We start from the raw sequence: 22,344 nt of genomic DNA, 5'->3' as shown, positions 1-22,344 counted from the left end.
AGCTCTTGGAAATTAGTGAAACAATAATAAATTATAACTCTAATATTTCACTGTAAATCTCATTTTTTCCTATACAAGCAGCAGCCCACTTTTCTAATTTATCCCCTTCCCAGCATCCCTGGTTCCTCTGCACACTTATAAATATACACAGAAATCATCATGGTAACTTGTAGACTAACGAGTTAGTAAATCTGACACAAACTTTTATAACACAAGCCCACTTGTAGTAATACCCCTCAGTTTGTTGTTGCCAAGACTCTTTGGTTCTTTATCCATAATTTCCTCATCCACTATAGCAAGCTTTCTTTGTAATGTAGGTGGATCAGTCATTGAGCTCCTAATCTGAATTGGCCCAACCCCTGCAAGGTGCTGGATGTTTCCAGCTGTATGCTGAGTAATCTCACCTGCTAGTAAAGTCAACGAGAGTTGAGGCTGGTGTTTCACTTCTTATACAACGCTGGCTTTATTCTGTGCCCTCTGGTTGTTGAGCCATTTAGTTGATTTGAAACAGAGCATTGGAACAAAATATGTTCTAAGTGATTTTTAACTAAAAGCTAATGTGAAAATGTTGGCGTTTGAACCAATGTAAACATGTTAAATTTAAGATCTTTTTCAAATGTAGTAAAGAAAAAAATCACACACTGTTCCTTCCTGCAGAATTCCTAAAGGATACATTTCTCCTTGGGAATCATGAGTTCATTAGATTATATTTTATTAAACATTCTTTACAAAATTTAAAATATTGCTATTTTACATGCATGGAAGAAAATCTGTTGAACAATTGTTCATAGGCATTCATTTAAAATCAACCACAAAGCAGGAACATTTTTTTATGATGTCAGTTATTAATGTACTTGATATGTTTATCTAAAGTGCATTATGTTACAATATATATATATGTATAGAAATTCAGCAGCACCAAGATACTTTCATAAAATAAATACACCGTTCAACAAAATAAATTATGGTAAATGTAACAGTAATAATTGGCTTAGCCTTAGCTAACAAAAAAAAAAAAAGCACAATAGCCAAATGTGCAGTTTCAAAGAGCAATGGGGGAAGAGGTTTTATTTCAATGCATTTACATTATTTACAGATAATAAATATTTCTAATACTTTTCATTGTTCACTATTACAGAATACTGCAATGTGTCTTCCAAAGATCTCAACTGAAAATTCAACGCCTCCTGCAAAGAAAGAGGAGGGAGGGGGAAGACAAAGAGGAAAAAAAAATTAATATTCTTTGAAAATAGATGGATACAAGATTAACGGTAACAGTTCCACAAGTAATACAGGGTATGCCTTGCTGTTATATAGTCCCTCTAGGCAGTACTGACTAATAACGTTGAGCTATTAGGAAACTTCTCTACAGTTCTTTCAATGAAATTAAACTAGCAAAGCGAGGAAATTCATACTGCTTTCACCTGGCTGCATCTGTATCATCTGCAGCTGTTCTTCTCACAGAAGTAGGATGGAAATTCTGCTTCATTTAGGGCCTGATTCAGCAAGGTATTTAAGCCATGCGTGAATAGCTACTACTCAAGTCAATGAGGCTACTGATGAGCTTAAAGTTAGGTCTAGTTTTAAATAGTTTGCTGAACTTGGGCTATTGAGCTCAGTTCAGAGAACAGATTTACAAAAAAAAACCAAACAGACTATAAAACCAGCTGGAGAAATTAGAAAAATGGGCACCAAGGCCAAAAGAATAATAAGTCCCATCTGGCAGCTAATAGGCCCATTATATTGTTTGAACTTTGTTTCCTACACTGCCTGTTTTGGTGTCCTATTTTACTGTTGTCAGACTGTTACCATTTGGTCTGTTTTTAGCCCTGATGATGGACTATGAGCAGCCTTTGCAAGAAGAATTATTTGATGTTGAGGTATGTATTTACATGACATGCATTTTTCTTTAGTACAATGTGTTCAGGTCCTGATTCTGAAGAGACGCTAACTCCATTCACAGCATAAATCAGTTAAATGACTATTGAATTCAAGCTTTGGGAAAAGTGAAATTTCTGAGCCTAGAAAAAACATTGAGCATTTCCTGTGAGTCACTGAGGACTGTTAGCTTGCACCAAATTCCATGGGAACTAAAGGCATTCAGCATCTTGCAGGATCAAGCCTTTAAGGTTGGGAATTGCTTTTCTGTACTTAGTATGTGCCGCTGACAGAGAGGTTTTACCTCTGCAATTCTCCCCACCTCCCACCACACACAGTGAATTGAAGAGGCTACAAGCATTAATCCCCTGACACTAATTCTGTACATTATTTATATCATGTCTTGGTTTTTCCAATATTGATATTTTTCTAACAGTAGAAATGCTGCACTGTGGCAGTGTTTTTCTTCTTGCACTGTGTGCAGTCCATTTCTGTAATTGTATGTTGGTTCCCTAGGAAACAACTATGGGACAGAGTTTGATTGGCTGTGTTGTCAGACTTATTGCCAAAGTTGTGGGTAGAGTTTCACATGGCAGACTTGTGTGGGTGTGAGACACACAAAAAAGAGGAAATTCTTGACGATTTAAAGGGGTTTTATGTGTGTATAGAAAGCAAGACTACATCTAACCGTAGGGAGGTTATGCTTTGAAAGTTTTTTAGGAAGTTAGGTACTAATAATTTAACTGGAATGGGAATTTAGATGGGAGTGCTGTAAGAAGGATTTTGTTTTTAAGTAACTGGGATGGAAATGTTGGCATACATACGTTTGTATTATATGTAAACAAATAATATTGATGTGCATTGTATATTAATCACACAATTAATTGATTATATATGTGTGCCTATACTATATACATATAGTTTATAAATGGATTAGGCTTTGGTTCTGGATTTGGCTTTTAGCATTGAATTTAGACATTGATTTGAAGTTGAAATATAGTTAAGTATGGATTTCATGGTACCAAAATCTTTCAAACTGCTCTCTTTTCTGATCTTACATGTCAGACATACTGCAAAATCAACCAATTTTTCCCAAGGTTTTTTTTTTTTTTTCATTTTTCATACCAGAACTAGAAAGCAGGTCTCTTCAGATTTTGTTTTGACCTGGATCCCAAATGGTGAGGTCAGAACTGGCTCTGGAGAGGACCACAGCCACAAGTTCAGCCAAACTGTAGTCATGCCTTTTTTCTTCACCAGCAGTGAGTTTGTGGCATAGAAACCCTCAGATCAGCGGGAGGATTATCCTTTTGCAGGAGTGATTCTCTCTGAATCAGCTAACTTGAGTTTACAGATATATTATCCCAGTACTTCAGTGCAAAATGACTCTTCAGCCCTGAAGGATCTGGTCTTCCTATTTGAAATTTGTAGGGTGAGGCTGGGGTTGGATAGGAGATGTCAGTTCAGACGCTGTGCTCGCATATGTTTGTAACAAATGACTTGTGTTTATTAAGTTAAAAATGATGACAAATTATGTCATTTCCTGAATTAACATGATTAAACAGATTTCAAGCTGACAGCTGTTTTGATTTAAGGTGTAGAAATGATAACATCTGCCAGCTCACTTGGATAATTGTAGGTAAAAAACATGTACTCAACTTGATTCTCAGAAGCTAAACTGCTGTGTGTTCTGTAACAGAGGAATTGCAAACTCTTGGTTTTTAATTTTAAATAGCTTTTATAATTCAATATCTCAGGTATATAATCCTTTCAAGACTTTATTCCCATGCTGGACTAACATGACAGCAAGGAAGATCATGCCATGAAGCCAAGGCCAAACATGTAATGTACTGTAAATTTGAGCTTCCTCAGGCCTATAAGGACACAAGAAATGTAAAATTTAAATCAACTATCTCTATAGTGTAGTCTTTGTATTTCATTTACAGAGCCCATCAGGGAGAAAAGTAGTATTAAAATAAAATTCAACTATCAAATGCTTTTGGGGAGTTTTACCCCCATTACTTTAGTTTCTGGATATGTGCATGCTAAAGATAGGAGCTGTTCTCCAACTTCTCCTCGCTCTGTAATGTTTATTGCAATTTCTAGATGCATCAAACTTCCCCTGCTGGAACAGGCTTTTACAAGATCTTTCTGAACTGCAGCTGGGAGCCGTGATTCCCTGTATGGGTAGACAGACTCCCATTAGCTCAGCTAGAGCTAGCTTGCCAAAAATAGTAATGAGGACATGGCAGTACTGGTAGAGAGTCACATGAGCTACCCAAGTGCAATGAGGTGATGGGCCAGACTCAGACTCCAACAGCTAGCCTTAGCTGCTACTACTGTCATTGTTGCCATGCTGTTATTTTTAGCATACTAGCCTAACCAGAGCTAGCACAAGTCTGTCTGCCCTCACTGGGCATCACACCTCTTAGCTTCAACCTAGACTTACTCTCTGTAACAGTCAAAAGCAGTGTGAGTTATGACACTCCTTCTTATCAAAGTTCTGTTAACTACACACAGACTTGCCATTAAACAAAATGCCCAATTCCAAATTTCATACTCTGGCCTAGATAAGGCCTGGCTCTGAATGCCGGGAACTCCCCTTACCTCAGTTGGGAGCTGAGGACATCAGGCTCGTAGAAGAGTTGGTTCAATAAATATTAAATGAAAGTGAAGCATTTTAATAGAGCCCATGGTTCATGACCTCTCTCTTCAAAAAATTGACTGTGAAGCAAATTGTGCTTTTGTTTTCATTAAGCCAAAGTGAAGGGGAAAATGAAAAAGGAGAAGAGTGTTTATGTATTTTTTTTATTTTTATTTTTTAAATTGAATGTATGTTTGGCTTCTGTAAACAAAGCTGTTCAATCTCAAACCCAGACAGGAGATGTGTGCAAGCGGGCTAGTGGCTAAGGACACTTAGCAGAAAGTGCCCAGCTCCCTCTTGCCCTTAGAAACATTCACTGTCATACATGAGCAAAACACGTCTCTCTCCAAGAGCAATGCTCAACATTTTTCAGCAGCAACGTAATTGTTTCACAAGCTGGCAGAAGGATGAAGCTGAATTAAAAAGTCCTAATGGCAGGGAAAATTTTATGGCAAAATGCTGGTCTGCGCTGTTTGCAGATATTGCAAAAAAGAGAAACTTTCCATGTTCTCCCCTAAGGTTAAACAGTAAAATGAAAAACTGTTAAGTAAGGGTAGGAAAGCTGCCAAGGAGAGAAGGGGAAAAAAGAAAATCTCTCCATTTTATAGATACAACCTTTAAGGAGAGCTCAAAGCTCTGTCTGCTGAGGGCCAAATATGAGACAAAGATCTGAAAGAGGGATCCCAAAGTAAAAATAGTGCAGGACATTTTGCTTGATGTGAGATTCATTCTTTTGGCATAAATGGCATTTTCTGTAATCTCACTGTCACAAATCGCTGGGATCAACAATCTGCCATAATTACTACTCACAGAGGAAACTGAGTTGTCCCAATTCTAGAGCAGAGTCCTGGAAATCATGAGATATGAGTTATGGTCCCTGCATTGCTAGTAAATCACTGAGAGTCATGGGCAAGTTGCTTAACTTCTGTACCTTAACTTTCCTAGCTATAAGATGGGAAAGTGCTTTGTGATTGCACAATAGTCTGAAATGTGCTAAAATTTTTATTACTACTATAAAATTCCAGATTCGTGTAAGGCAGAGGTAAAATGTAAGAACCCCAATAAATATATATAGTATGTCTGTCCCCAGTAAGGATAAAGCATGATTACCTTAAATTGTGATCATGTGTAGTACCAGAGATGCCCAAGAGGGGAGCCTCTTCATTTCCATCACCAGATCCTCTAGAATTTGGCCATGCTGAGCGGACTCGCCTCTTTTTCTTATCTTGTTCCTTGCGTTTTCCAGGCTTTGGTTTCTTCTTCTTTCCCGGTGTCTTCAGGGGCTGCTCTTTGTATGTTTGAGCTTTGTTTGTCTCCTGAGTGAGGTATTTGCCCTCATCTTCACTGCCAAATCGGATAGCGTAGTTCTTCGTGTTAGTCTGAGGCTTAGGATTTGGAGAAACTTCTGAAGTAGCCCGGATCTCAGCTGTATTGACACCTTCAATGAGATTTTGAAGGAAGATCCGCCTTCGTAGATCTTGGATAGACTTCCCTTTGTCATGCAATAGCTGATGCTCTGATACAGCTCTTTTGCTAAAAGAAAACAGAGCAGGGAGAAAGGGATATTTTATAATGGCATTATCAGCCAGAGCTTGGCACAACTCTTCTCTTCTCTGGCAGCTGAAGCTACAGTGAGCAGTGAACCAACTTTTCAGCTCTTAGTGTACCTGGCTAAGTCAGTGTTGGAGCATTTCCTTGTCAGAGTAGCTGTTCCTTGAAGGGAGGGAAAAAAACTAAGCCGGTAATAATTCTCTGTGGACCCATCACACACTACTGGACCTGTGAGTGGGTTAGTCAGTGCTCTGTTCTAGGAAAGCACTTCTTAATTGTACAAGGCATTCTGTCGAGGTACTAAAAGAAGGAAGGCAGTTGCCAAAGTTAAGAAAAGTACAGAACTAGATAATGGAGTGCTGCGATCTTATAAGAAAGGGAATAAGAAACACCAGCAGTGAAACCTGAAACTTTTTTATGCAAGATTCTAATAGCTTTCTTCTGCCCCATCCTATACTTAAAAGTAAGGTGCATTTTTTTTAAAGTTTTCAGAAGTGTAGCTTCTGGTATTTTCTTTATGCTAAACTTTTCAAATGAGACTGCCTAAAAGTTAGTCAGCCTACCATGTGTAGGCACCTCAACAAGTGCTTGACCTTCAGAAAGAGTGAGTTCTTAGCAGCTCCCATAGACGACAGCCATTAGTAAATATGGATATAAGTGGATTTAGGAACCTGCGTTTGAAGATATTGATCTGTTATCTCTTTTCTCTGGTGCATTGTACTAGTCCACTTCCGTGGTTCCCCTCATCCATTTCTCTGCATCTCTTTTCCTTATGATTCTTCCCTATCCTCCTCCTCTGTCCCTTTTATTGCTCATTGCAACTCTGGCATTTTGATTGAAACTCTTAATCTCTGTCTAATTTTTAAGGAGTTGAGAGATGGTTTAACTGGAAGCCTTGCCAACAGTTCATACTTGGCTAACAAGGTATGATCATTGGGTGCTTCTGAAAAAGGATGCTCAAAAAGCAGTCTAGTCAATGAATGCAATGAAAAACACATTTTTCCCTTTGTAGAGGATGGATGCATGGCTGTACTGTGACCCATGAATACATATAAAGTGGGGTTATCATTCTACTCCTCTGGCTGCTAAAACCCATAGGCTATAACTCTGCACTGTAGCCCTATCTTGAAATAACTTACACAATTTGCACTGTGCAAATTGTATAAGCTATTTCGAGGTAACTTATTTCAAACTTGGTGCTGCCTACATGGCACCAAAGCTTGAAATAAGGGCCTATTTCGAACCTTCCTCTATACCTCTCACAGTGAGGGGTAGCAGGAACAAAATATTCCACTCAAAATAGCATTGCTATTTTGAGCATGGTGTTTGGTTGCCGTGTTTCTATTTTGGGATACCTCGGTGTAGCCTTAGCCTCAGTCCTTCCAGCTGGCTTTACCAAAATGTCCTGAGACTGGCTGTGCATCCTCTTATATTGTACGTGGTTGAACTCACTCAAGCCAAGACAATGAATTCATTGTCTTGTCTGCTGCATACTAATTTCATCTGTAGCTTACGCAGTTTCCAAGTATGTATTGGCAGGGAGAAGACTGATTGATAACTGTCTGAGAGAATATTCACCTCAGTTACCCACCTATAGTACTGTGGAGTTTCAGAATGTGGTAGGGTGTAACTAAAGAGCAAATGATGTCTGTAATGTATTATTAACCTCAGTCCCTTCTGAGCTGGCTGTCATATGTTGTAGTCGATACTAGAGCTGTATGTATGTAAGCACCTTCACGTATCATAAGCAACCTCAGAATGTCCACAGATGATGCTAAGCTGAGGGGAGAAGTAGATGCTCTGGATGGTCGGGACAGGATCCAGAGTGACCCAGACAAATTGGTGAATTGGGCCAAAGGAAATCTGATGAGGTTCAACAAGGACAAGTGCAGAGTCCTTTGCTTAGGATGGAAGAATCCCATCTACTGCTACAGGCTGGGGACTGACTGACTAAGCAGCAGTATTGCAAAAAACGACCTGAGGATTACAGCGGAAGAGAACCTGGATATGAGTCAGCAGAGCCTTCTTTGCAACAAGGGCACAAATGGCATATTGGACTGTATTAGTAGGAGTACTGCCAGGAGATCAAGGGAAGTGATTATTCTCCTCTGTTCAGTACTGGTGAGGCCACATCTAGAGTATTGCATCCAGTTTTGGGCCCCACACTACAGACAAATGGGCAAAAAATGATTCTAAGGCTGGAGTACAAGTCCTATGAGAGAAAGCTGAGGGAACTGGGCTTATTTAGTCTGCAAAAAAGAGTGAGGAGGGATTTGATAGCAGCCTTCAAATACCTGAAGTGGGGATTCCAAGAGGATGGTGTTAGGCTGTTTTTAGTGATGGTGGCAGATGTCAGAACAAGGAGCAATGTTCTTGAGTTGTGGTGGGGGAGGTCTAGGTTGGAAATTAAGAAAAACTATTTCACTAGGAGAGTGGTGAAGCACTGGAATGGGTTGCTTAGAGAGGTGATGGTAGAATCTCCATCCTATGAGGCTTTTTAAGGCCAGAATTTACCTAGTTGGGGCTGTTCCTCCTTTGAGCAGATGTCCTCCTGAGTCTCTTCCAACCCTAATATTCTACAATAAGTTTGAGAGTATCTCCTTTGCTTTTTATTCAGGTAGATCTGCACACCCTAAGGGTGTCTACGCTAGCTCCCTACTTTGAAGGGAGCATAGTAAGTAGGGTGTTGGGAGATTATTAATGAAGTGCTGCAGTGCATATGCAGCACTTCATTAAGCTAACTCTCCCCCACTGCAACTTTGAAGTGTTAAACTTGGAAGTGCCAGCTCACGTGTAGCCACGGCTAACCCGCCGGTACTTCGAAGTGCCTGGGCAACTTTGAAGTCCCTAAAGGAGTAAAGTGCCCAGGCACTTTGAAGTACCGGCGGGGTAGCCGTGGCTACACGTGAGCTGGCACTTCCAAGTTTAACACTTCAAAGTTGCCGTGGGGGAGAATTAGCTTAATGAAATGCTGCATATGCACCGCAGCACTTCATTTATAATCTCCTGACACCCTACTTACCATGCTCCCTTAGACGTAGAGAGCTAGTGTAGACACAGCCTAAGTGTTTAAATGATCCCAAATCTCAAAGTGAAATTCCAATCAAAATGCCAACTTTTCCCTGGTTCCACAGTAACAATATGAATTGGTCATAATTTTGCTGCAAAGCTATCTATCTGTTGGGTATATTTGCTCAATACTGGTCCTGGATTTGCTCAAAAGGTTTGAATAAATCTTTTGCTGAGCATTCTGTAGGTTTCAAGAACCCTGTAGCCAAGTGAATTTCAGGGCACCTGTGATTTTTGTACAAGTAGATCAGACACTTCTATGGCTCAGCTCTAAGCAAAAAATAACATGGCATGACACTGAACTGAGGTAAAGGGACACAGCTTCATTCATTTCTGTGGAACTGCAACCATTTACATTGGCTCAGGATCTGGCCTAGCAGAAAAACGCTTAATAGGTAATCATCCATTCTGCAAACCTCTTCCTGTGATACTACTCCAGTCCCTCTAATGACCTGTGTCCGGTACATACCACAGTGCTCTGGTTTTTCTGCCTTGCACACCTTACTTTATAGCAATAATGACCAAGGGTTAGCTACTAACTCCCTTCTTTCTTATATGAGCCTGACTTGCAAATGTCAAATGTAAAAACAGGCACTTTGCATTCATCTGACTATGGCAACTTCTGTCATGTTTGTCAATCTGTCCACTGTGACTCACATTACATTCCTAACTAGAGAACTATATTTTCCCAGGATGCTTTCATGGGAAATGTAGCTTATAAAAAGAGCACAAAATCTTAGTGCTTTACTGAGTTTAAAATAGCATAGTTCATGTGATGAGCAAAGCTTGCCTACTGCCTCTTATAAACTACCAGCCAGGGATAATTGGTTTTATCATGGAGAATGCAAAGCTGCTGTAATCCTCTGCTGAATATTTAGTCAATTTACTCACTGTTACAAAATCCGGAATCTTAAAATGTTGTTATTGAGGACTCTTGATTGAAACCTAGAGTACATGTGATAGAATCAAGCAGCATTACAAGACCCACTGCTTATTTGAGTGTAGTTTTCCATTATAATCTTCGAATTGACATGCAAATGGATGCAGTGCCAGGAGGGGGGTGGGTTTTCCTTTAAATGTCTGTCTGATAGTTAGCATGCAAATCTGGCCCCAAACAACTTTCTGCTGTTCCATGCAACTGTATAATATTACATAGAGTTATATTTCACATGACTTTTATTACTCAGCCAGACTTGAAGATTACTTTTTGTCTCGCAGTTTCCTTTGGGAAATTTCTGTTTCACAATGTACACAGTAAAAAATATGTGGCAAATATAAATCTCCTCCCCTCATTACCCACCCCAAGCTAACCGCACAAGTAATAACTTAGTTTTTAAACCCCAGGGAAACAGCTTACTGAGGAAGGTTCACGTACAAAAGCCCTTTGGAGAATTGGCTCGTAATACAGGTATCAACAATGTGATGACAAATCCGCATCTTCCTCCTCCTTTCAAAATTCTCAGTAAGGGACACAGTGGACTCTTGGCTGTGTATATTCAGTTACTGGGATCAGTTCTGTGTGTATTTAGAAGAAAAGCTTTATAGTACTAGCAAGCAACAGTTAGGAAATATTAGGATGTTAGGGTTAAGATGACCCACTAGAGGTCTCTTCCATCCTGCTATGAATTTTGCTTCTCACTGAAAGAAAAACAGTCTGACCCCAAACCAAATGCAGTAAATATTAAGCTAACATGTGGATAAGCACTTTAGAGAGAGAGATGTAGATCATGGTTTCTGTTTGCCCAAAGTGCCCAGACGAATTATTGTATACAAGAACATGATATATACATATGGAGCTAACTAGTCTTATGTCTCATAATGGAAAAAAGTACTTAGGCTTACATACTACAAATCCAGGACTTGTGAATGTTCTGATTTCCAAAATGTTACTTTTGGATCATTGTGTTTTTCCAGTTCATTCTTAGAAAGTTTTATTCACTTTTTACTGCAGTTATTGTTTTGTGTCAGTAGGAAACAGTCAATTTTCTGTCTCTTTTTTTAAAAATTAAATAATTAATTATTGAATCATTGTCATACTTAAATGTTCGTTTTGGGGCCTGATCCAGAGCTTTTCTAAACCAGTCAAGGTTTCCTTTGGTTCTGGATTTAGCCCCGGGGGACTTATCCTGCAAAGGGCTGAGTGCCTTTAGCTCCCTTTGATTCCACTTTGAGTTTTGAGGGTGTGTGGTCCATCTCACAAGCAAGCCTGTGGTTGATACTGAGGTGAAAATATTTGAATCCGGATTGGAGATGTGGTGATGCAATGTCTAGGCATGCTGATAAAAATATCCAATTTCTCATTGCTTGTTCAACAGCTACAACATTTGTATGATATTTAATAGTCCCTACAATCTGTACTCAGGCAAAATTCCCGTTGGTTTCAATGGGACGTTTGCCTGCATAAGGAGTGTGGAATTGGGCCTAAGATTTAGCTCTGTTTGGCCATAATAATGTCACATGTCATCTAGTATTGATTTAAGCCTCTACTGGAAACCTATGTCTATATTTGAGGCGAGTTACCATTAACTCTAGGAATGCTTTGTGGTGATCTTTAAAGATGGTGTATATTTGCATGTGGTGTTGGTGTTTGTGTTTTATCCACAAACACAACTACACAAGTGCCACTGACTGACAGCTAAATGGTTTCTTTGGTGTGCCTTACATGCCATGCAAAAAAAGGAAAAAAGGAAAGCTTTTTGACAACTTAGCAGCTATTTCTTTTTCCATCCCATGATTTGGAGGGAACCAGGAGGGGATGCATTTAATCTTGACATAAGTACTGTTCTAAAAAGATAACAGCACTTTTCGTCAAATGTTAATTTAAGCAAAAGTTGGCTCAGTTCCAATTCAAAGATTCTCAGCCAAGGAAATAAGTATTTAATTGTGCTTTATTTACATCATTCCAAACATGGATTCTCTGCACAGCTGAAGAAAATAAAATGGTTTCCAAAAAAATATTTCAAAGAGGGTTTTGCAAAGTAGCAAATGTTAATAGGGAAGAATACGCTCCAGCTTTATAGTTTTGTACAATGAAGACAATTTGCCCTAGGAGGTTTATAAAAGACTTCTGTTTGGTGCCAAAGTTCAGACATGTCTAAAGTCATTTCACTTAGGGGATTTATTTATTTTCCAAAGGATAACAAAGGAAATTATATTGTGGTCCTGAAATACATACAGGAGCAGTTACAAGGAAACCTTTCTGATGTTAAACGTACAGTGTGTGACACTTTCCTCTAAATATTCTTGGCAGGGTTTCTGGATTTTTTTTTCTCTCTTTCTCGCTCTCTCTCATCCTCCTGCCAGTCTGAGTCTTGCTTCTGAAGGACTAGAAATGCCAAGCCTTGTCTTTGCCTTCCAAGCTTTTGAATCTCTCCCCTCACCCCTACCCCACCCCAACCCCAACCAATGTGTTCCCTCTGTAAAAAAGCTGATACGGATCAGTTGATGAAATGTCTACACAAAGTAAAGTAGCTAGACCTAACTACTTCTACACTGATGCTTACTTGAGTGAGCTGGGGGTCATTTCCTGCTCTGTGTATCTCAAATCAGGTTGTCATCTATCTACAAAATGTTTCTGACTCCAAGTGAGTTGTGTTACTCCAACTAAAGAATTCATTGCAAAGTGGCACACATCCAAAGAAAATATTTCTATATTTCAGTGTTATACTCCTAGCTACCCTATCTTTTTACTGAGCTATATCAACATCCATACTGCATCTCTACTGGTACGGATATGTTGTCATTCCAGTATAACACACACCTATTAGGGAAAATATGGTTCCAGGTCTGTCTCTTGGTGTGTGAGTAGAGGTAGCTCTACCTTCAACCACTCACAAGTTTTGCTGTCTTATCTACACTTCAGCTGGTAGGTTAAAGCCCCCATTCTATCCCAAGTGCCTTATAAGGTCAAGGAGATTTGGAAAGGGCTGCAAATCCGCTCCCATTCCTTAAAGTGAAGGGGCTTATAAACTGTCCTTTACCTATTGCTTAAACCAAACTGATGGGCAAAGAGCTGGTGCAGTTAATTCTGAAACCACCCCGGCGAAGAACTCCACCAGGGAGCCCTGTGCCAGGCTGTATGTAACATGAGGTGTAGACCTCTACACAGATCGCTTTCTCCACCACCACCACCCCCGCCCCACACTCCCCCAAAGAATCAGAAGGAAACTTACAGTCGGCGGCTGATCCCCTCTACTGATCTCCCAGAGCAGGGCAGAGAGTAACTCAGCAGGAAGACGGCGAAACTCCAGTGCTGGAACAGCTTAGTGAACATTGTATCCTCTCAGGCTCGGAACCTGCAACGAAAGGAAAATGAGCCCAGCGCTGCATACTCCGCCTTCGTTCCGAGCTCGCAGCGCCTGCGGGCTGCACCAGCGCCTCCGAAGTTGCAAAAGAAAATACAAACTCTCTCGACTTCGCCGAGCAAAGCGGCTGCCCACGGGGCGCGCTCGCTCCCTCCGCTCCGCCGAGGCGCTGCCTCGCTCGCCTCCTCCAAACGAGCGGCTTTGGAGGGGGATCGGGCTGAGGGGGGGTTGTGACGGGGCAGCCCCCCCCCCCTTTTCAAAGCGGCGGGGGGGGGAGTTCTTCAACTTTTCCCCCACCCTCCAGTGCGGAGGGGGAGGGCGAGAGACGGCCGGCTTGTCTCGCCCTCCGGCCAGCTACCTCGGTAATAGCCAGGTTCGAGTCGCGCTTCCCCCCGGGGCGGGCAAAGGAGGCTGAGCCGCGGCACAGCGTGGGCCCGGGCTGCACAGCCAGCGCGGTCTAGGCGGCTGGGGAGCGCGCCGGGCTGTGCAGGTTGGAGCAGAGCTCCCGCCGAGCCGGGGCTGGGGAGGCTCACGCGCTCCGCACACAGCTCCGGGAATCCTGCCGGCGGAGCGCGGGAACTGCACGGAGATGGCGCCCTCGGAACACGTGCGCAGGGCGCCCGGAGCGGGAGAGCCGGAGCCAAAGCGGAGGTCAGCCCCTCCCCGGCCCGGGGGCGAACAGCCCGCAGCGCCCCGCACAGCCAGCTCGTCGAGCCGCTCCCGCCGCAGGGCGGGGCCTCTGGCCGCCCCCCGAGGGGCCTGTACACTGCCCAGCCAGACGCCTCGCGGGCGGGGAAGGTCCCTGGGGGGCGGGTGCCCGGCGGTGGGGGGGAGGCAGGGGCGGCCGCAGCAGCTGTGGGGAAGAGCGGGGCGTGTCCCCCTCGCTTGTGCCAGCGGGCGGCGCGGGGTGGGGGGGCTGCTGCGTCCGTCAGCAAGGGGAGAAGTCACCTGGCGGAGGTCTCGGGCTCTCCCACCAGGCATCCCAGGGAAGGGCGGGGTTTTCCACCCCCAGCGAACAGCGCGGGAAAGCCGAAGGCGACCCAGTCGCCCCGCTTTATGCAGCCGGGGAGCGGGAGGCGCTGCCCTGGGCTGTTGGGCAGTGCCGGCTGGCGCGGTGACTCCGGAGAGCCCACGCCGGGAGGGGGCCGTGGCGATGCGGTCATTCGTATCTGGCAGAGTTCCCCTGTGAGGAGCTTGGGCGCGCCGCGGGGCTCTCTCTCGCCGCCTGTGAGCGCAACGCTGCGCCGCGCGTTACGGTGCCCAGAGACGCGCGCGGGGGATACGGTCCCCATGTCAGCAGCATCCTGGTAGCGTGTTGTTCTCGGAGCCTCAGACGACAGCCCCGTGCGACTTCGTACGCAGCAGCCCCCCGCGCCACACGAACTCTCTCACACGCTTCAAACGTCTGCCTCGCTCCCCCGCTTCCCCTTTAGTTTTCCTTTTTTCTGCCCAAACCAGCTAGGCTGGGAGTTTAAGGAGCTCCACGCCCCCCCTACGGTGCCAATTAAGCCCCTCTCCCCCGTGGTACAAGAGAGCATCCCGTTCCCACCAGCGGGACTGGACCCACTGGAAGAGGTGTCGTTTCTTCACCTCACTGACTGATGCATTACACATTCTTTCCAAGCTGCCTCCCAAGCCTTCACGTAATCGCTAGGTATTTTAAAAATATAAACAGCACCTTTTCTGTAGCGAGTTACAGTACGCATAGACCGGTTTATCCCTGCAGGTTGTGTTACATTAAAACGATATTTGCTGCCCTAATAAAAGAGCTAAACTACTTTGCCAAGTGTGGTCCCACATGAGCAAACACAACCCAGAACGAGCAGGGCTGAAATTGAAATCACGCTGGGCACATTAAATAGCTTAGGCTGTAACTAAAGTCACCGCACGCTTGGTAGGCTGTAAATTAACATGTATAATTAATAGGCGACTTTGATTTACCGTGTGCACTAATTAAACAATAACTGTAGCCCCCTGCTGAAACCGCCCCCCCACTCCACTCCTCAGCACACACCAGTCTACTGCTGGTGTTAATGGCAAAGCATCTATCAAATATTTTTACAATTTCCTCTTCCCCCCAGATTAAAACAAAATAAGAAAAGAAATCCTCGAACAGCCTCAGGAAAAATCAACAGCCTCTATAAACTTGGAATACTGAAGTTTCCTCGCAATGTATTACTTCACCTTTTCCTTGAGTTACAGCCTTCCGTGCCTTTCAGGGAGCCCCCTGGCCAAAAGAGGTCGATCTTCTTAGCAATAGCTTCCACGGCTAGTTTCTAACTTTTAACAAAACTGACACAACTCAAAAGGCGAACGGCTTTAAAACTCCAGCCCTAGGAGCTTTGATTCTGCACGTACCCCGTTATAGTCAAGTGCAGGGTTTGCAAAAAGCAGGTGCTCCCTGCCTTGTTGCTCTTGTTGTTATCAAGGACCAGGAGCTTCTCCTTTTAAGAGCGAGCCCCTTTCTCCGGTGTTGAAACTTGTGACATCACAGCCTACCTTTATATATGAGTAATCCTCTCTGTTTCAATGGAGCTGGAAATACATGACTGAAATCCTAGGGCTTCTTAGAGGGAGACGTGCCAAGAAGCCTTGGTCTTTAGCAAGACATAAGCATGCACAAGCTAGGCACCTTTTAGCACACAGGAGCGCCGGGAGGCGATGGTATTTGTTCTACAGCCAGCAACCTGGCACCCCTCTGGAGTTATGCGCCACCTACACAAATGCCTAGGGCGTCAGCAATTTCTAGCCTCCCCCAGTATCGTCCCCACCCCACGACTCAGCCCTGTCTTGCAGCAGCGCTGGGAGGGAGATTTGGTGAGTGTGTGTGGCTGGCTCTTGCTTGCTTCTCGTAAACCTAGGCTGAGCGTCTGTTCTTGCCTTCTGTGGGAAGCGCGCTCTTAAAATGGCTATGGTACTGAATGACTTTAGGGCTCAAAAATGTCCTTTATCTCACTGACGTTTCCTGGGGCGTTCCAGCCCGTCCGAGAAGGTGGCTTCGCAATGTCTAGTGGAGGCATTCTTGCAGCTTTCCGAGTTGCCTTAGTTACGGCAGGAGTGGACCAAAGTTTATTCCAAACACCTACTGGACCAAGAGCTAAAGATCTCGCACGGAAGTGGGCAGGAATGCTTTTAGAAGCACCCCAGATCCGGTGGCAATGTCCAAAGGCTCAGCGAAGATGACCAAAGGTTATCTGTCATCTGAGGGGCCCTGCCCTGTGTTCCAGGAGGAACTACTAAGTCTGGGGAGGGCACATTTCATGTGTCTGAGGAAGGATGCGCCGCAGGTCTTAGGAGCAGTTCAGTTTTTCCACACAACGAGGCTAGAGAAGATGGTGATTTTAGGTAGAGCGTTCAAGCCAACCCTTAAGCAGTCTCTTGCTAACCCAGGTCCCAGAACAACAAGAAGTCCTGTGTCACCTTATAGACTAACAGATATTTTGGAGCATAAGCTTTTGTAAGCAAGGACCCGCTTCGTCAGATGCATGGGGGGGGGGGGGTGTCCAGAAGCAGTCAAAGCCTTTTTGTGCACAGACCTTACCTCTTTTGTACTATGTCTCTTTCCCTCTAGAATAAGTCGGCTTGCCCAAGTCTGGATGTTCCAGACCCATAGACCTAAGCCAGTTTTCCTAAAAAGAAGTACACGTGGGAGAATTGCTAAGAAAACTGGTTTCCTGGAGGCAAATTAATTATCCCAGTGTTCCTAGACATTGGGGGGAAAGGTCCCTGGTCTGTGTGGGTGGAAGAGGGAACCCACTTACTATGGGACTCTCTGGTCTCCTCTCTTCTCTTTTCCTTTTTAAAATACATTTGTGGGGGCAGGCATGTAGAGCCGTCTCCCCCCGCGCCAAGGACAGTCGTTTCAAAGAAGTTTTCCCCCCTAGTGTAGCTCAGGCATGAACTTCAGACCGGGCTCCAAGAACCTATGAAAACAGGAGGGACAGGTTCGGTTAATCTGATCTGAGTTATAATGATACCCCGGGAGAAGGTCTTTTACAGCAGGGAAAAGTAGGAGCATTAGAAGCTTCACAGCCTTCACCTTTTGGGTTTGAAATCCAGCCCTTCCCTATTTCCTCTCATTTTCTTCCCCACAAAGGCATCTTTGTCAATTTCCTCTGCCAGGAATCTATAACCCCAGTTGCACTGTTTCAGGGCGCCAGTCTGGATGAGGAGTTAAACCTTCCTATTCTTTCCCGGGTGGGAAAAATGTGTCCGGATCAGCAAAACCTCTCCCCGCGGATTGTTTGACTAGGGGGTTCTGGATACATTCTGCAAGGGAGAAGATTTATGAAAACACACACGTAGTGTGTCTCTCAGTTTGTGGGTACAGACTGGGGGAACCAGAGTGTGCAGTCCGGGAGTGGTTTTAAAAGCCGTGCGGCGAAAGAATGGCATTTAGCGCAGCCCTGGCAAGCACCTAGTAACAAACACGATTGATTGCAGATTGCAGGCGGGGTTTCCTTATGCACAGGCGCTTTTACGTGGACTAAATCCCCGGAAAGTCCAATCGTCTTCGTAAACTCCCTGGCAACTCCTCAAAGGAATCATCTCCTCCCACTTCAAATGCTAATAGGATCTCAGCTTAGTGTCTAATTTCACGTAGTCCTCTGCGGAAGTAAAGAGGTCACTTACGGGGGGAAAACAAAACAGACCCATCTCCTACCTGTCAGCAAGACCCAGATGTGTTCCTACGCACGCTCTGTACACAGCAACTCGTGTGATTGAACAAGAACCAACAGGACTACCTCTCTCACTTTAAAACCCAGTGGAAGCTCCCACCGTTCAGCTATTGAAATAACCCACGGTTTTAGACAATGTGTATTTCATTTAGGGCATGCAAGCAGGGGGAAAAACGTTCTGTGGAAATGAATTATGCTTTGCCAAATCTGCTGTCTGGTTCTTAGAATATAGCAGACACTGAAACAACTAATTTTTAGTTTGAGGGCAAGGAGTCAGTTATTAATTCATAAAGCCTGTGCTTGCTATATATAGTTTCATGTTGAATGTAGTTGGCATTCTGTGTTGGTGTAGCCTGTGGTACCTGGCAAAAGTCCAGAGGATAAAAAGCAAATCAGATTGTGGCTCCGGTGGAGTTTGAGAATGCGTTGGACTGGCTGGTTAAACCCAGTGAGCTGTCCATGGTGGTTAAGACCGTTTTGATGTAAGTTTTCCTCTTGTCAGAGCAAGTCACAGACCACCTCCCCATAGGTACATTTTCTGCCAATAGCATCATAATGGTGCCTCCCCGCTGGTTTTGGGTACAACAGACATTTTTACTAAAAGAAAAGTGTACACAAGGGCCCTTTTAAAGGCCTGTCCATATCCTGTATTACTAGCTCTGGAATCCTATTCTTTGTGGCAGGCGATGGACTTGGAGGTCTAATATCTGCTGTGCACCTACTTTTTGGTTAATTGCCTACAATGTATGATGTAACAAAGACATTCAGTTTAGAGTCCTATAATAATAAGACCTATAAAGGCATGTGTGCGCACACACTCATAATAATTGAGATTCTAGCAACAGGTATATTTAGGCTGTCTGTGCATTTCCACAAATACAGCCTGGTAGCTCTGACTTCTCATACCTGAGCTGTAACTTATATAGGCCTAGTCATTATCTGATTCTTAAATATTCTCTTAACATAGGCACTTATTTTTGTTGTTGGTTTTCTTTGGGTTTCAGCTGAACATAATTAGACCCCAGAAATGAATGTGGCTTTTCCATTTAGCTTATAAAATGCTGAGAGTAAGCAGGGCTGGCTGGAAAACAAGAATTCAGTTTGGGGGCGGAGGGAAGCAAGCTGTCACATTTCTTTCATTCAACTTTGGAACAAAAATTAGATTTTTGGACATTTTTGAGAGAAGAAACATGATCCACCCACCAGTTGCCCCATGATAGAAAAATCACCAGGCTTGTGGAAGACATGGGATTCAGCGCAGTGAGTTGACACTGGTTCTTCTGAGACCCAGGAAAATGTGATGGCTTCCAGGGGTGGTAAAGCTCCAGTGTTTGATAATAGAGGAGAAGCCCAAAATGAGGAAATAAGGTGCCCTTGTTAGGGAGGAAGAACCTTGTCCTAACAAAAATATGTTATTGCTGTACAAATCAGAAATATGTCCAAAATTCTGAAGCACAAATTTGAATTGCCTATGAACAGGGATGCTCTGGCAGTAGGTCAAGGTGTTTAATGCTGACATCTCACAACTGGTTTTGGGGTGCTTGTGCTGTCCTGGGTTTAATAAACTCTTGGTAGGTACAGGATGGTGGTTGAATGTGCATTGGACAGACTGAAATCCTCCTAGTGCTGTTTCCACAACCATTTGGATGCCAGTGTCAGCCAGGCTATCCACCTTACCATGGCTTGGTGTGCTCTTCACAGTTTGTGTGGATCCAAAGGTGAGCCATTACCTAGGACAGTAATGGCTGGTGAAATCAGTACAGTGAGACAGAAAGTACATCTCTCAGAGCTGCAGCAGGATATTCACAGGCCCCAGAAATCAGGGTTGCCTGGTGCACCACATTATAGACTTGCGTGGGCCAAGAGAAGAGGGAGAAGAATAGTATGTTTATGGACATATTTGCCCAGCACTTTTTACAGTAAATGAAGTAACTGTCACTGTGCACTGTGAATGTATGGGAGTGATTGTCATAACTTATTCATTGGGGATGTGATGACGGCTTAAACATCAGGTGGGGAGGAGGCAGTGACTTGTGTGAAATGAGTTGTAGATTTGCTTTATTGATCATTGATCTGAATGACGTATTGAGAAACTGCATTTGGATACAATTTCCCAATTGTGCCTAATGTCTTTGTTTATAAAATATACATTATCTGAGGTGATGCAGGGAGAGTAATAAACATTTACAATAAAATACAAGCTTATATTTGTAAACATATTTTATTGTATTATAACAAAATCAAAACTGAAGCACTGTCAGCCAGGCCAGCTGCCATTACAACACCAAAACAAGTAATAAACTAAAGTGCACAACACAAACATTGAATAGTCCAAGACAATGAATCAGTGCGAAGAAATGCCCTGTTTTTGCAAGTCCTTTTCTACCATCCCTGTATTCTCCTTTTCCTTGCCAGCATGTAGCATGCAATCAGAACTGTAGAACCATGGAAGATTGCTTAGGGCATGCTTACCCTGTCCAATTAGCATTCAGTCCCAGCTTCATGGGCTACCCAAACACGGACTGTCCATTTTATTTCTGGTCTGCTCGACGTGGGGATGCAGAGTAGACTGGATCTGTTATATGGGTAGGAGCAGGAAGTCTTGGGGCCGTTAGTGCAAGCAGCATCTCAAACAAGTCTTTCTGCTGTGCTCTATCTTCATCCCTGGCATGACGTTCCTGCTCCAGGAATCATTGTAAGTCTCATGCACTGTAATTCTTTTCTTACACTCTGCTTCCTGGCTGTGCCTTTCCACATGCCCTGAATCCTTCTCCCTTGGTAATGTACCATGTAAAAAGGCGCATCCGTCACAAGAACACCTTCTTGTGGCCAGCCATATTATAGCAGCCATCTGTCCATTTAGCAATCCCTGCCATCAGTTGCTCCCTTGCTGCCCGGGTCTCTCTTCCCTGAACTTGGACCTTGGTCAGGTTATACTTTATTGAACTCCTTCTAGAGTAACAGCAAGTCTAACCCAGTTAAAGTGACCATCCGTATAACAGATTTTTCATCTATTTCTGGCATCCTTGGGCCTTACCTCAGCAGGTTCACCCCTTCCTTCCTTGGTTGTTGGCAGGGGAGCCAAGGTCCACCATCTACTCTGGCTCTCAGTCCATTCTACTCCCTCAGAATCCTTACTGTCTCTCTGGGCCACTCCCTACATGTTCTATCCCTGGACAGTTACTACAAACTTTTTCCCTTCTGCTTTCTACCTCTTGGCTTTATAATGGTGTCCCAGCCTCCCTCTGCTGGGGTTTACTCTAAATTAAATCTGGCTCTCCCTCTCTCAGGCAGTGCCAGGTAATCTGAATGTCTTCTTAGTTGCTCATTAACCCAATTGTATACCTGCTGGTCCATCACTTTCTCGCAGAAATGCTTCCTCTTTGACTGGCGTGTGGCAGATGGAAATCTGAAGGCTCCTGCTGCAGTGTGGCTAGGCCAATGAGCCGAATGAGTCTGAACTCAGACAAAAATCTGTGTCTTATTGTCTCAGTTACGTCAAAACAGGTTCAGTGCATCTGCAGAGAAGAGCACCTATGGAATCCCAAAGTCAGAAATGACACCTAATAAAACTCAGTTTCAATACACTGTAAAATTAGAGGAAAACTTCAGTGCCCAGAAGCTGTATGGGCCTGCTAAATTATGCAGAGTGAAAAGAACATGTGCACAATGGATAGTTGAAATTTACAAATAGTGCGTGTTTAAAAAATTTCAAGCCATTGTAGGCAGTGGGGGCAGGTGACTGGATGTAACAGAATTATTACCTGAAGTTTTTCAACTCTTTCAGGCATTCACATTCTGGGTGACATGACAATCCTGGAAGCCACAGGGACATTCAGTTCCAGGCTACCAGTTACAAGCCAGCTGTATATGCTACAGAGGTTTTCCAAGCTCTTGGTAATAAAGCACCATATCTGCAAGTGGGCTGGCTGGTGTCCCACAGAAAAGAGCCTAGAAAATATGCTCTTCATCAAAATCTGACTACCTCTCCAGAGTTGCTACTACATGAAAAATTAGCAGCTATCAGGACTCAGAATTGGGTCTAAATCCACAGTGGAATCAATAGGATGCTCCCTTTGCATCCACATGGATTACTGCCTCACATCTCTGACTACCTCATCTTACAGACAACTGGAAAACACACAATAATGTGGATTCTCAACGAACTGCGCAGCCAGTGCATCCTTCCCTAAACCATTTCTGGACTGCACACAGCTCTCCC

At 43.7% G+C, this 22,344-nt stretch overlaps 1 protein-coding gene across 6 annotated transcripts; it reads right to left on the bottom strand.

Annotated features, from left to right (window-relative positions):
- Positions 1 to 688: 688 nt before the first annotated feature.
- On the bottom strand, positions 689 to 15,974 carry PTHLH (parathyroid hormone like hormone). Of its 6 annotated transcripts, none has more exons than XM_074983671.1 (4): positions 15,943 to 15,974; positions 13,312 to 13,434; positions 5,630 to 6,052; positions 689 to 1,187 (listed from the first exon to the last, which is right to left on the bottom strand). In XM_074983671.1, the coding sequence occupies exons 2-4, from the start codon at positions 13,410 to 13,412 to the stop codon at positions 1,178 to 1,180; spliced, it is 534 nt and encodes a 177-aa protein (XP_074839772.1). In that variant the 5' UTR covers positions 13,413 to 13,434; positions 15,943 to 15,974; the 3' UTR covers positions 689 to 1,177. The 6 variants fall into 6 exon arrangements, with proteins under 6 accessions (XP_074839772.1, XP_074839770.1, XP_074839771.1 ...); XM_074983669.1 differs by lacking the exon at positions 15,943 to 15,974 and adding an exon at positions 15,628 to 15,838; XM_074983670.1 differs by lacking the exon at positions 15,943 to 15,974 and adding an exon at positions 14,392 to 14,447.
- Between the last annotated feature and the right edge of the window lie 6,370 nt (positions 15,975 to 22,344).

This window comes from Carettochelys insculpta, chromosome 1 (assembly GCF_033958435.1).
Source record: "Carettochelys insculpta isolate YL-2023 chromosome 1, ASM3395843v1, whole genome shotgun sequence".
Taxonomy (NCBI): Eukaryota; Metazoa; Chordata; order Testudines; family Carettochelyidae; genus Carettochelys; species Carettochelys insculpta.
This window is presented reverse-complemented; position numbering and strand designations above follow the sequence as displayed.

What these genes read in the sequence shown, in the direction of transcription:
- PTHLH (XM_074983671.1), bottom strand. Translation starts at nt 13,412, where the DNA reads ATGTTCACTAAGCTGTTCCAGCACTGGAGTTTCGCCGTCTTCCTGCTG. An exon ending in GAGGGGATCAGCCGCCGACT is followed by an intron (nt 6,053 to 13,311) that starts GTAAGTTTCCTT and finishes GTTTTCTTTTAG; the next exon opens with CAAAAGAGCTGTATCAGAGC.